Source organism: Nerophis lumbriciformis, linkage group LG01 (assembly GCF_033978685.3).
Source record: "Nerophis lumbriciformis linkage group LG01, RoL_Nlum_v2.1, whole genome shotgun sequence".
Lineage (NCBI taxonomy): Eukaryota > Metazoa > Chordata > Actinopteri > Syngnathiformes > Syngnathidae > Nerophis > Nerophis lumbriciformis.
In genome coordinates this window covers 34,616,021-34,632,085 of record NC_084548.2, presented here as the reverse complement: position 1 = coordinate 34,632,085, position 16,065 = coordinate 34,616,021, and the positions used below count along the sequence as shown (strand labels likewise).

Here is a 16,065-nt window from a genome sequence, read left to right as displayed (position 1 = left end):
TGTTTTTTCCAGTTGATTTTGGGTGAAAGGAAAAAAAGTTTGGACCACTGCAGGGTTTGTTACTACAAGCATTTGGTCTTTCGTTTTGTTGCAATTTTTTTGAGCAGTATTCTCCTCGCCAGGTACAAAAATCCATTTCACGATAATACCATTGTTTGCCACTCAGTGCAGCAGAATCACTCCATTTCTGTTGGCATAGCTTTGCTCCAAGTTCGACACAAACACCGCCAATCCTGACTCTCTCAGCTTCTGTCTGCTCCAACGTTTCACCCTCGCTTCGTTATCGCTTAGCTTTTGCAGCAGTTCACCCTACATATATTCTGCTTCAGAAAGACAAGTTTGTGAATCCTTTTTGTCAAAAAATAATCGTCTTTGTTGTCAATTACCAATTCTACCATGATTAGAACAAACATACGTTTGTTGCCGAAGAAAAAATAGGTAGGAAATACGTTGCTATGGGCACTGAACTCAATGTGCCCAGGAAATAAATTCTGGTAATGTTGAATTCACCAACATACGTTAAATATTGTACTTATTACATATTGTTATGAATGTGTCTGTTACTACATACACTTACAGTGTGTATGTACAACATTGATGGAGGGTTTTGAAGTTGTTTTAGAGGGCTTTAAAAGCTACAATGGTGACTCCCTTTAAAGCCACATCTTGCAAGCGTTTTTTTATCTGTAAAATCCTTAAAAAAAGAAATAAAAAAAGTGTGTGTTGTTGTCTCCCATAATATGTCACATGGGGGTCGCAGCTTGCTGTGGGGTTGTTCTTCCAACGCAAGAACGGCTCCGGACGACAGCGTAAAGGTAGGAAGTGATTTATTTCTCATAAATCATTCAATGAACAAAACAACAGGGATGCGTGCCTAGCGCACGGGAAGCTAAGGCACTACTTCTTAGCATAGGCCAGGGGTCGGCAACCCAAAATGTTGAAAGAGCCATATTGGACCAAAAATACAAAAACAAATCTGTCTGGAGCCGCAAAAAAATTAAAAGCCATATTACATACAGATAGCGCGTCATGAGATATAAATTGAATCAAGAGGACTTAAAGGAAACTAACTGAGCTCAAATATACCTACAAACGAGGCATATTGATGCAATATGTACATATAGCTAGCCTAAATAGCATGTTAGCATCGATTAGCTTGCAGTCATGCAGTGACCAAATATGCCCGATTAGCACTCCCCACAAGTCAATAACATCAACAAAACTCACCTTTGTACATTCATGCACAACGTTAAAAGTTTGGTGGACAAAATGAGACAGAAAAAGAAGTGGCATAAAACACGTCCTAGAAAGTCCGAGAAAGTTATACATGTAAACAAACTACGGTGTGTTCAAGGACCGCCAAAATTAGTAGGACAAAACGGCGCTCGCCCAATACTCGAATCAGTGAAACATGTTTAATATAAACAGTGGGATTTATAACAATTAGGGAGGTTTGTGTCATGTTTGGCCTCCTACAGAAACCATATTAAAACAAAAAATATATATTTTTCCCCCTCATCTTTTTCCATTTTTCATACATCTTTGAAAAAGCTCCAGGGCTAAAGAGCCGCATGCGGCTCTAGAGCCGCGGGTTGCCGACCCCTGGCATAGGCAAAAGACAGGGAACTCAAAAACTCACGTGACAATTGCATGGAGCAAACACAACGAAGGCAGAATGAGTGACGAACAAAGGTAGGCTTAAATAGCGTCTCTGATGAGCAACAGGTGCTCGTGCAAGGCAGGTGAAAATCAAGTAACCATGGTGACGAAACAAACTCACAGGTGCACGAGTAATAACAAAAGGAGTCCAAAACTAACAGAAAACACAAAAACATGATCCGGACCACGGATCATGACATAATAATTGTGAATGATAAGCAAAATTCCCCCCAAAAGGTGCACCCCTCTTATGAACTGGAGGCCAAATAGTCACTCTAATTAGATTTGATTCAAAACTACATCTAGGGCGTATGCTATGCAGCTACTGCACATACATCCATTGATTGAAGACTTTAGAGCCAAAGTTTATTGGCTGGCTAATCATAACAACGCTCTTTTATTGTTTTAGGAAGACATCACTCAGCAGAACCCTACAGGACCACTCAGAATGCACCACCGTGATTTTCTGTGCTCATTTACAAACTGGAGGCATTTATTGATTTAGGGGTTTTTACATCCTGACTCATAGAGTCTGTGCTTCAATTAATAACACAATATAATTACAGTGTGTTACGTAAATATCAAGCGTAGGATCGTGCTGCAGCTTCAATCTCTACAAGGTCCAGATGTATTGCATGCAAGCTGTAACATACAAAGTATGACATCATGATTGTTTTCTTTCTAAATTAATCAAGCTGCAACGGGTAAAAATGTACTTGTTACAAGCGACGGATTTGGCAAAGGCATTTTGATGAATGAGAGTGTAGCAATCTTTGATAAAGGGACACTGTGGGGGTCAAAAAGGTAGATTTCTGTTTGGCTTTTTCAGATTAGTTCTCAGATAAGATAAACTTGCCTTTCAAAACTTTGTTAACCTAAGTGAGGTGACCCTTTGTTACCTCACTTTTTTCATCCAATGTCGCCATGTACAGTATCAAAGACAAGATTGTTGATTAGTTTTGGAAAGAAGTCCTCCCAATGGAGATGCTGTTATAAAGCTATTTTATTTAATCTTCATAGATACGATTCTTAATGTGTGCCTGCATGCAGATAAAACAGATGGAGATTATATACTGTATATGGCAATAGTTGGGTGTGAACTTAAGTTCGAGAGTTTAAATCTGACACTCCTTTAGGGCGTAGGAGCAAACATATACAGCACATAAAGCTGTTATGTATATGTATATATATCCATCCATTTGCTACCGCTTATTCCCTTTTGGGGTCGCGGGGGGCGCTGGAGCCTATCTCAGCTACAATCGGGCGGAAGGCGGAGTACACCCTGGACAAGTATATATATATATATATGTATATATATATATATATATATATATATATATATATATATATATACATATATATATATATATATACACTGTGTATGTGCATATATATATATATATATATATATATATATATATATATATATATATATATATATATGTGATTTTTTTTCCCCACACATACATATATTGCGCTCTACTACGGTATCGAGCACTATTTTTTGGATAACCTTATTAAGACATATATATATATATATATATATATATATATATATACACTGTGTATGTGCATATATATATATACACTGTGTATGTGCATATATATATATATATATATATATACATATATATATATATATATATATATATATATATATATACACTGTGTATGTGCATATATATATATATATATATATATAAATACATATATATATATATATATATATATATATATATATATATATATATATATATATATATATATATATATATATATATACTGTATATATAAGCATTGAAATACATTTTGGTACCGTACCAAGAAAATAAATATATATATGTATATATCAATCAATCAATCAATCAATGTTTATTTATATAGCCCTAAATCACAAGTGTCTCAAAGGGCTGCACAAGCCACAACGACATCCTCGGTACAAAGCCCACATAAGGGCAAGGAAAAACTCACCCCAGTGGGACGTCGATGTGAATGACTATGAGAAACCTTGGAGAGGACCGCATATGTGGGTAACCCCCCCCCTCTGGGGGAGACCGAATGCAATGAATGTCGAGTGGGTCTGACATAATATTGTGAGAGTCTAGTCCATAGTGGATCCAACATAATAGTAAGAGTCCAGTCCATAGTGGGGCCAGCAGGACACCATCCCGAGCGGAGACGGGTCAGCAGCACAGAGATGTTCCCAGCCGATGCACAGGCGAGCGGTCCACCCCGGGTCCCGACTCTGGACAGCCAGCACTTCATCCATGGCCACCGGACCTGTGCCCCCCCCCTCCACAAGGAAGAGGGGAGCAGAGGAGAAAAGAAAAGAAACGGCAGATCAACTGGTCTAAAGGGGGGTCTATTTAAAGGCTAGAGTATACAAATGAGTTTTAAGATGGGACTTAAATGCTTCTACTGAGGTAGCATCTCTAATTGTTACCGGGAGGGCATTCCATAGTACTGGAGTCCGAATAGAAAACGCTCTATAGCCCGCAGACTTTTTTTGGGCTCTGGGAATCACTAATAAGCCGGAGTTCTTTGAACGCAGATTTCTTGCCGGTACATATGGTACAATACAATCGACAAGATAGGACGGAGCTAGACCGTGTAGTATTTTATACGTAAGTAGTAAAACCTTAAAGTGTATATATCCATCCATCCATCCATTTTCTGCCGCTTGTCCCTCTCGGGGTCGCGGGGTGGCTAGAGCCTATCCCAGCTGCATTCGGGCGGAAGGCTGGACACACCCTGGACAAGTCGGCACCTCTTCATAGGGCCAAAACAGACAGACAACATTCACACTCACATTCACACACTTGGGCCAATTTAGTGTTGTCACTCAACGTATCCCGGAGGGAATCCACGCAGTCACGGGGAGAACATGCAAACTCCACATAGAAAGACCCCGAGCCCGGGGATCGAACTCAGGAACTTCGTATTGTGAGGCACACGCACTAACCCCTGTTTCACCGTGCTGCCTTATACATATATGTACAGTATATGTGTATGTATATGTGTATGTATATATATATATATATATATATATATATATATATATATATATACTGTGTATATATATATATATATATATATATATATATACTGTGTATATATATATATATATATATATATATATATATATATATATATATACACTGTCATGGTCAAAAGTTTACATACACTTGTAAAGAACATAATGTCATGGCTGTCTTAAGTTTCCAATAATTTCTACAACTCTTATATACACATATATATACACATATATATATATATATATATATATATATATATATATATATATATATATAAAAACGTATATATATATATATATATATATATATATATATACTGTATATGTATAGTATACTATGTATGTAGGGGACGGCGTGGCGAAGTTGGGAGAGTGGCTGTGCCAGCAATCTGAGGGTTACTGGTTCAATCCCCACCTTCTACCATCCTAGGCACGTCCGTTGTGTCCTTGAGCAAGACACTTCACCCTTGCTTCTGATGGGCCTGGTTAGCGCCGTGTGTGAATGTGTGTGGGTGAATGTGGAAATAGTGTCAAAGCGCTTTGAGTTCCTTAAGAAAGGTAGAAAAGCGCTATACAAGTATAACCCATTTACCATTTACCATATGTATACAGTCATGGTCAAAAGTTTACATACACTTGTAAAGAACATAATCTCATGGCTGTCTTAAGTTTCCAATAATTTCTAAAACTCTTATTTTTTTTATGATAGAGTGATTGGAGCACATACTTGTTGGTCACCAAAAACATTCATGAAATTTGGTTCTTTTATGAATTTATTATGGGTCTACTGAAAATGTGACCAAATCTGCTGGGTCAGAAGTATACATAGAGCAATGTTAATATTTGGTTACATGTCCTTTGGCAAGCTTCACTGCAATAAGGCGCTTTTGGTAGCCATCCACAAGCTTCTGGCAATCTTCTGGTTTAATTTTTGATCACTCGTCTTGACAAAATTGGTGCAGTTCAGCTAAATTTACTGGTTTTCTGACATGGACTTGTTTCTTCAGCATTGTCCACACGTTTAAGTCAGGTCTTTGGGAAGGCCATTCTAAAACCTTAATTCTAGCCTGATTTAGCCATTCTTTTACCACTTTTGACATGTGTTTGGGGTCATTGTTTTGTTGGAACACCCAACTGCGCCCAAGACCCAACCTCCGGGCTGATAATTTTAGGTTGTCCTGAAGAATATGGAGGTAAAACTCATTTTTCATTGTCGCATTTACTCTATGTAAAGCACCAGTTCCATTGGCAGCAAAACAGGCCCAGAGCATAATACTACCACCACCATGCTTGACAGTAGGTTTGGTGTTCCTGGGATTAAAGGCCTCACCTTTTCTCCTCCAAACATATTGCTGGGTATTGTGGCCAAACAGCTCAATTTTTTGTTTCATCTGACATCACATGGACAAAAATAAGACCTTCTGGAGGAAAGTTCTGTGGTCAGATGAAACAAAAATTGAGCTGTTTGGCCACAATACCAAGCAATATGTTTGGAGGAGTTTTATCTGAAGTTCCATCGGAGTGTGTTTTGAAGTGAAATTGGTCGCCTCTCATCACTCATCTTACAACCATGTAACAATAGGTGCAGTCTTCCGGGTTTTATATTTTGTAGCCCTGACTACTTCAGTCCCCGTCTTCCCTAATGTTTCACCCTCTCTTCTTTACTGCTCAGCTTCTAAATGTATCCGTATACTTAAGCTCAAAAAGTTACGGTTCTGTATGCTTACATGTCCAAAAGTAGTTGTTGTTGTTGGTTCTCATAAAGACTGCCATGATTAGTGGCAGCAAACATAGAATGTTCTCTTGTTGTTGTTGACAGGAGTAGCTTTCATTGCTATGTGCACCCAGGAAAGACGTTCCAGTAATACTTTAAATGACTAAAATGAAAACTGAAAATGCTGAAAAAGTTTTCAAAAGTATTAAATGTTATCACGAATGTGCTTGTTATTACATTACATACAGTACATACTAAGAGAATGTATATACAAAATTGATGGAAGAATAGATCCTATTCCCATTAAGTTAAAGTTAAAGTACCAATGATTGTCACACACACTAGGTGTGGCGAAATTTGTCCTCTGCATTTGACCCATCCCCTTGTTCACCCCCTGGGAGGTGAGGGGAGCAGTGGGCAGCAGCGGTGCCGCGCCCGGGAATAATTTTTGGTGATTTAACCCCCAATTCCCACCCTTGATGCTGAGTGCCAAGCAGGGAGGTAATGGGTCCTATTTTTTTATAGTCTTTGGTATGACTCGGCCGGGGTTTGAACTCACAACCTACCGATCTCAGGGCGGACACTCTAACCACTAGGCCACTGAATTACTATTTAATCCTGTTAACCTCCTCTTACCAGCAGTTGTTCACTATTTAGAACACATAGAAAATAAAAAGACATGTTTGTTCTTGTCTCACATAGGGATTGTTTGTGGATGATGAGCAAAATTTCCCCAAACGTTCAGTTTCCCTTCAACCAGATTGTGGTCTATGATCAGGCCAATGCATATGCCAGGGCAAAGATTAGTAAAGAGACTCAAAATAAACCCCAACAGTACTTTAGATAATATTGTTACCAAGTATTGAGCAAATAAATGACACGCATTCAAGTAAAACATTTAAAATATGTTTGTTTTGTAATTGCTTTTTGCTTTGCAAATGTCTCATTTCACTAGTTTGATATTGTGTAAGGCCAAAATTGGCCAACTAAAAATCAAAGAGATTTCCAAACTGTTCGGGTTTAATGACACAGACACAACATTTAAATCCGGTCTGGTGCTGACCAGGTGCATTTAAAAGCACATGCTGTGGTGCAAGTGCACTGAAGGTACACATGTTTGTGTGTGTGCCAAATACAGTGAGCATTAAAAGAAATAACAGTGGAGGTGTGTGGAGACGAAAAGTGTCACACTGGTCCTGCCGCGTGATTAATGGTGTGATTTGCTATGCCGATCCACGTGTCAGAACACATCCATGCGCACATAAATAGAGGTACGAATGGGAGTATGTGAGCGCACACAGACACACAGCAGCCTATTATTGGTCTTGAATGGGAGATTCCAGATGCGGTGCAAGGATAATTGTACTCAAAACACAAAATGTGGAGTCAAGCAAGCAAGACTTTATTCTGGGTTTTCAGAGTGTTTATTTTTGCAATTGAGTTATTACTGCAGGGACTTGAATCATGAAATAAAAACACTTCAATGCAGGTCAATTTTTAATTGAGCCCAATGTGCAATTTGAATGTGCCCTCTCTCTTCCTCTTCCACTCTGCTCAGCCAAACCCACACATTACCTTACTGACAAGCTGCTGATTATGTTTTCATCATCTACAGATGTTTTTTTGTTTTTTGTTTTTTTTTAGTCTGTTAGCAGAAATACTTTGTAACTATTAGTTGGGTTTAGGATTGCAGGAAAATCCAAAATGGAACGTTTTCATGTAAATGCATTAAAGAAAGAAGAAAAAATAATGTTTGATTTGGATTTGAACCCGTCAGCCACAATTCTCAGCTGATGTCTGTTTATTAATTACGTCCAAGCAACAGCTTTATGGCGTTTGAAGCAAAAGACGGCTAGGATCGACTCAATGATTGGTAATTCTCAGCATTGTCTCTTATTATTCTTTATGCTTTCAGGGTACATAGATTTATCCAAGACTAAATGACTATTTGATTAAGAGATTTATTAACCAACCTGACACTGCTACTTTGCAAAAAAAAAAAAAAAACTGCCTGCATAAATGCATAATGTGAATTGTTTGGTGTAGAAGGAACTACTACCTCACAGCGAGAAAGTACAGTGTGAAAAACAGTGAATCAAACAATTTCCAAAACTCATCAAAGTTCTTCCAAGAATAGTGGAAGTGTTGACTAACTCTAATTCTTGTCCGTACTAATTTCCTGTATTAGACAAGGTATGTAAATACTTCTTCCCATTAGTGTACTTTTTCCGTTCACGTCAATGTGTTTAGGTCACAACTGGATTTACAACATCCATTTCGTTCCCATAGATAGTCATCACCAATCTGTTACAGGAATAATTTCCCCCCTGGATTGTTGGTGTATATTTGAATGTCTGGTTGTGAGTACATGAGGAAGCTTGTTGGTATGTTCCCTCTGCACCTGAAGACACTTAAAGTATTTGTTTGCAGTTAGTGGGAACCGGCAGTGACGCAGGATACGTGTCATCTCTTCCTCAGGCTACTCTAGACTTCATGACATTACGTGGCTTCGAGTCAGACTGAGGTGCCACTAGTGGAGCATTTATCAGACCTCTTAAAAAGATGACTGTGTCCATTCTGTGGAACGAGTTATGGGAGGAGTGCAAAGTCAGTCTGACAAGTGTTTACTTTGAGGGACTTGTTACATGTCTATTGATGTTACTTAATGAAATACGCTAATAAAAAACAGTCAATTTTTTTATTTTGATTTGCAGATTAATTGCATCCGCTCCTTGTTCTCCTTATGTTTTACTTCTAAGGGAAAAACGTGCTCCTTTTTTACCTGAAGTATTTGACTACACACCTCAAAGGTGTATTTTTTCCCTTCGTGGTCATTTTTGTTGTATTTATTTCCACTTTAGTGTGCTTGTTTTAATATTCATACAGCCTTATCTTTTTCATGTTATTGCTATCTATTGCTGTGACGTCTGACTGTACACTATGCACAAGGATGTCTGTGTATGCGAATGCACTGTGTATACATTTACAAACGCAAGATACAAATATTGAATCGACTCTCCCTCCCTCAGGCAGCAGGCTTTGTTGGCAGCCATCAGTGAGAAGGATGCTAACATAGCCCTCCTGGAGCTGTCTTCCTCCAAGCGAAAGAAAGCCCAGGAAGAAGTGATGGCTCTAAAGCGAGAGAAAGACCGCCTTATGCACCAACTCAAACAGCAGGTACATGCAGCACACACATTGCACCAAGCTATGACGAAAACCAATTTAGCAGATAAGCAGCAAAAATGATGACTGGCATATGAATAATGTGGAGCCTCGCCTTGTGGTTACAATTTAGAACATATTGTGGCTCTGTAAATCAAAGCGTGGCAACAAATTCAAACCTGCTGCAAGTTGCTGAGCCTTGCCTGCATTAAAGCAGACTCATGGGCAAATGTTGTACTTCCAAACCAAGAACAGACAGAAGTTCATAATTTCTTGTAATAAACACAATAGAATACTCCACCTAAAACCACATTTGTTGTGCTCATTCATCATACAGTGAAACCAGGAACCGTAGTTCTACAAACCCCGTTTCCATATGAGTTGGGAAATTGTGTTAGATGTAAATATAAACGGAATACAATGATTTGCAAATCCTTTTCAACCCATATTCAATTGAATGCACTACAAAGACAACATATTTGATGTTCAAACTCATAAACTTTTTTTTTTTTTGCAAATAATAGTTAACTTACAATTTCATGGCTGCAACATGTGCCAAAGTAGATGGGAAAGGGCATGTTCACCACTGTGTTACATGGCCTTTCCTTTTAACAACACTCAGTAAACATTTGGGAACTGAGGAGACACATTTTTTAAGCTTCTCAGGTGGAATTATTTCCCATTCTTGCTTGATGTACAGCTTAAGTTGTTGAACAGTCCGGGGGTCTCCGTTGTGGTATTTTAGGCTTCATAATGCGCCACACATTTTCAATGGGAGACAGGTCTGGACTACAGGCAGGCCAGTCTAGTACCCGCACTCTTTTACTATGAAGCCACGTTGATGTAACACGTGGCTTGGCATTGTCTTGCTGAAATAAGCAACCAAGCATGGTAACGTTGCTTGGATGGCATCATATGTTGCTCCAAAACCTGTATGTACCTTTCAGCATTAATGGCGCCTTCACAGATAAGTAAGTTACCCATGTCTTGGGTACTAATACACCCCCATACCATCACAGATGCTGGCTTTTCAACTTTGCGCCTATAACAATCCGGATGGTTCTTTTCCTCTTTGGTCCGGAGGACACGACGTCCACAGTTTCCAAAAACAATTTGAAATGTGGACTCGTCAGACCACAGAACACTTTTCCACTTTGTATCAGTCCATCTTAGATGAGCTCAGGCCCAGCAAGGCCAACGGCGTTTCTGGGTGTTGTTGATAAATGGTTTTCGCCTTGCATAGGAGAGTTTTAACTTGCACTTACAGATGTAGCGACCAACTGTAGTTCCTGACAGTGGGTTTCTGAAGTGTTCCTGACCCCATGTGGTGATATCCTTTACACACTGATGTCGCTTGTTGATGCAGTACAGCCTGAGGGATCGAAGGTCACTGCTTACGTGCAGTGATTTCTCCAGATTCTCTGAACCCTTTGATGATATTACGGACCGTAGATGGTGAAATCCCTAAATTCCTTGCAATAGCTGGTTGAGAAAGGTTTTTCTTAAACCGTTCAACAATTTGTTCACGCATTTGTTGACAAAGTGGTGACCCTCGCCCCATCCTTGTTTGTGAATGACTGAGCATTTCATGGAATCTACTTTTATACCCAATCATGGCACCCGCCTGTTCCCAATTTGCCTGTTCACTTGTGGGATGTTCCAAATAAGTGTTTGATGAGCATTCCTCAACTTTATCAGTATTTATTGCCACCTTTCCCAACTTCTTTGTCACGTGTTGCTGGCATCAAATTCTAAAGTTAATGATTATTTGCAAAAAAAAAAAAAGTTGTCTTTGTAGCATATTCAACTGAATATGGGTTGAAGATGATTTGCAAATCATTGTATTCCGTTTATATTTACATCTAACACAATTTCCCAACTCATATGGAAACAGGGTTTGTATATACGAGCAAATAATCATATAAGTTAATATGGCAACCATGTTTGAACTGTGAGTGAGTCAGCAGCAGAACGTTCTATCTGATATCTTCTGCTCAAACAGATGTTACTTACCTATTCACCTATTGAACATTTATGATCATTTTTGCTGACACAACCTAATGCCGAATGAGACACAGTATGTGGTAAATTAGGAGATTGTCAGACCACATGAGTGACTGAACCAAAATGAAAACTCACAAAATGGATGTTTCAACAGCAGGGAGTCTGCGAGTAATATGTGCTGAATCAGAGTGGCTTCAGGGAAACATTTGTACTCAAACGGATGCAGTGGTAAATGTGCACCTATGCTGTCTGTGCCTCGTAAACAGTTCCCAGGCACTGTTTCTCTTAAAGGGATTTCAGGGAAATCTTATTATCTTTTTATTGCCATTGGATGCATCATGTTTTCCTTCAGGGTAACCATAGGCTTTGGTTACCCCTGATTATGTGATAGCTGGTTATTGCAATGATATGACCTGGAATTAAGAAGGCAGAAAAATGAGAGAGATGAGCGATTATTCATGCGGTGGTTCTGAAAAAGTCATGCGGCGCACATTTATCTAAATCCTTTGAAAATATTACAGCTAAGTGCATTTGTTCACCAGGCAATGCTTAGCTAGCACCAGGACTCTTAAAGCATGGTACTTAAATCCACTAATTGAGACGAGGTACATCAGTGATGCTGTAGCCTCGCAAGAGCGTACATGACCCGGCACAAAACAGTCAAACAATTCTAATTCATTCAAACATCCGCCAAAATTCAACTTAGGCAAAAATAAGCGAACAAGATAATAAAATATCAAAATCTGGAGGTACTCAAAGACTATGTTGAAGAGTGCTTCGATCGTCTCTTCATTGGAAAGCCCTCAAAGACGCTAACATCAAAAAGAAGCCCCCGGAAGACTCACCTGGCTATCAGTCACAGCTGGGTTCAAGCTTTGCTGATATCTTGGATTCCATCGCCATGAGGCTGATTTGTTTGGATGGCCGCACTTGTCGAGGTGCTCTACAAGGAGTTTCATGCCACCCGAGAGAGTTTGAACTTTGGACAACAGGTCGTCTTTCTCTCCCAAGAGAACGCTGCACTTCGTGAGTCCGTAAAATCGCGCACCGACGGAGTGGCACAACTCACCCGGGAAAACAAGATCATGAAGGAGATGATGCTGGACCTCCAGGCGCGAAGCATGAGGGTCTGGTCTTCGCGGGCATACCGGAAAAGACAGAGGAAGATCCTGACGAAACCGTGAAGTCCATCATGGAACACCAGCTCAAGCTTCCAGTGGACACCATCAGAAACATCACCTTATCCACCGGTTTGGAGCCAAAAAGCCGGGGAATAGGAGGCCAAGACCCATTGTGGCAAATTTTGAACGCTTCAAGCAGAACGAGCAGATGAAGAGCCGGGGCTGAGAGCATTAACGACCAGTTCCCCAAGGAGATCCTCGACAGATCCGTTCCCGCTTCGTAAGAAGTTTATCGCCGAAGGATGCCGCGCTGTCATTGCGATGGATACACTTTTTAATGGTCAACTTTATCGTGATCCGGAAGCCACGCCGTGGCTGTGTTACTAACATCTGCAGCACAATAAATATTGTAATTTTTTTTTCCGTTATGCTTCAGACCCTCTTTCTTTTTTCTTTTTTTTCTCTCTCTCACAATGCATCATGATGGCACTCAAGTAAACACCAACCACTCTCTCTCTCTTTCGGAGAATCATTATGTTTATTGTTTTTCTTTCTTGTTTTCCTTTTTATCTCACTTATTTCACTACTTGTCAAATCCACCACTCTCTTCTTTTTTCTTTTCTATTTATTTTATGTTTTTTGTTTTTACATTTCCATGGAAAAAATAGAAAATTCTTAATCATTTGAAGAACATGCAAGCAGACTTTATTACACGAGACTCGCCTCTCCATGTCCGATATCTCAAAATTGCAATCACCAGAATACCCACACACATACTTATGTAGTCCCCTGCTCGTACATCTTAATTTTAACTGTATGTAAGAATAGGGTTTGGGGGGGCTCGGCATTATTAGTCCCCACCCGCATACATATCTCCCTCACACTACAGTACACACATCAATAGGGACTGGAGGTTGGCTGTAATGGCTGACCTCCTAATTGTAACTATACAGTAGACACTCGGGGGGTCTTATACACTCTCACATCACATGCACGAGTGGGTTGGGCTTTGGGGGCGCGGCGCACCCCTCATTGTCTCCTCGGCCGGCGCAGGCTCTGGGGACTGCGGTCTGGTGGACTGACATTCCCGTGCAGAGAGCTCGCTGAGGGTGTGAAGTTTTTATTTTTGTTTAATTTTATTTATGTGTTTTGTTTTTCAACTTGAGAATCATTTGTGAGAGACACCTACAGCATCAACAACACCTTTACCATGTGTTTGTAGACTTTAAGAAAGCCTTTGACCGGGTATGGCATGCTGCACTGTGGGCAACCATGAGGAAATATAACATCAGTCCTAACCTTGTCAGAGTCATTCAACATCTGTACAATAAAGCTACCAGCGCAGTTCTCTACAACGGCGCTTTCGGAGACTGGTTCAGGACAACAATTGGAGTGCGCCAAGGATGCCTTCTCTCTCCCATTCTCTTCAACATCTTTCTGGAGCGTATCATGACGGATGCCCTGGCAGATCATGAAGGAACTGTCAGCATTGGAGGCAGACCAATCACCAACCTCTGTTTTGCAGATGATATCGATGGGCTACCTGGAGAAGAAAGAGAACTTGCCAGTCTAGTTGAAAGGCTTGATACCACCTCCCGAGCCTATGGAATGGAAATCCATGCTGAAAAAAACAAAATGATGACCAACAACAACAATGGTATCCGCTCAGACATCAAAGTCAATGGACAGGCACTGGACTGTCAAGCCTCAAGTACCTCAGTGCAATCGTGTTCGATGAAGGATACAAACGGGAAGTCCTTGCCAGAAGTGCTCAAACAACTGCTGCCCTGGCAAAACTCAAGCCCATATGGAAAGACACAAACATCAGTCTGGCATCAAAGGTGAGATTACAGCGCTCACTTGTAATGTCGATCTTCATTGACGCCTACGAAACATGGACCCTTACAGCAGAGCTGCAGAAGAGAATTCAGAACATGGAGATGAGATGCTACAGAAGACTCATGGGTATGTCCTACACCCAACATGTCACAAACGAAGAAGTCTGGCAAAAGATCAGCCAAGCCATCGGCCCACATGATGACCTGCTCACCACGGTCATAAAGCGGAAACTGAGGTGGTACGGACACATCACCCGATCCTCAGGCCTTGCAAAAACCATCCTGCAAGGCACCGTACAAGGTGGCAGGAGACGAGGGAGACAAAAGAAAATATGGGAAGATAACATCGGAGAATGGACTCACCTGAAACTCACTGAGGCAATGAGAGCTGCTGAGGACAGAGAGGGATGGAGAGAGCTGGTCAACAGATCATCTGGGGTGCCCCAACGACCCTCTGGGGTTATGGGATAGGTTAGGGTTAGGTTAGTTTTTTTTAATGTAGGTGGATTGGGTGATCAGTTGTCTTCACTTCCGGTTTGTGTGGTATTGCGCAGTTTCACTTCCTGTTGGGCGGGGTCTGTAGCCGTCTGCTCTGGCCTCGCATTGTGGGGTTTGTGTCGGTGGCTTGATGCAGGGGAAGCGCAGCCCTCCTGTTTGATGTGGGTGCTGTGTCTTGGTTGTTTGGGCGGTGGTGTATTTGTGCAGTCTTTTATTGGGCTAAGTGTTGATGTCTCTTGTTTGCGTGTTGGATTTTGGGTTGACTGGCAAGCTGGCGCTGGCTGGTCTCCATGGTCCTATTGGCGTGTGGTTGTTGGTCGCGGTTTCTCGGTAGCTTTGATTTGATCGAGTGGTGCTGGTTGTCAGGAGTATTGCAGTCCTTGTTTCTGCTGCCATTTGTTTGTGGTGTGGGCGCCCGTGGCTGCTTGGTCCGGTTGTGGGGGGGTTGCCGATGTTGTGGTTGTTGTCAAACTTGCAGTTTGTAGCCCGGGCCTGCCCTCGCGCTCTGCCGCGTCATCCTACATGACCAGTGTTGTGCCGTTGTCTGTGTGTGGAACTGTCATCAGCTGGTTCTTGGTGGACAGTGGGTTCCGGGGATGGATTGCTGCCATTAATACATACATACACGCACACATTGGTACTTACGCTCCCACATACATACACAAATACAGTACATACATACACACACACATTCACTGTACAAACATACATATACACATACTGTACATATCATATACAAGCACATATGCATACATACACTTAATGCATATAATCACGTAAACATATATTAACGTTGTTCCCCTAGGCAAAACTGGGTAAAACACGGCAAACTGACAAAGCTTAACCTATCAAACTATAACAATCTTCAAGGTTAATACAGTTCGCTTCTCTTTTTTCCCCTCCATTGATCTGCTTTATTTTGTATTTCAAGTAATCATTATATATATATGTATTGTTGCATTTGAACAACTGTATTGTTGATAATAGAGGTAATTGTTATTATTATTCATTATCAATACTGCTATTTCTATTGGT

The 16,065-nt window shown here is 40.6% G+C and overlaps 1 protein-coding gene across 2 annotated transcripts in view; it reads left to right on the top strand.

Moving 5' to 3' along the window:
* LOC133619211 (ELKS/RAB6-interacting/CAST family member 2) overlaps nt 1–16,065 on the top strand; it is a 432,577-nt gene that overhangs the window by 289,425 nt on the left and 127,087 nt on the right. For both annotated transcript variants that reach the window (XM_061980157.1, XM_061980149.1), the window contains one exon: nt 9,437–9,584. In XM_061980157.1, the coding sequence (XP_061836141.1) occupies nt 9,437–9,584 (148 nt within the window). The remainder of the gene's footprint in view (nt 1–9,436; nt 9,585–16,065) is intronic.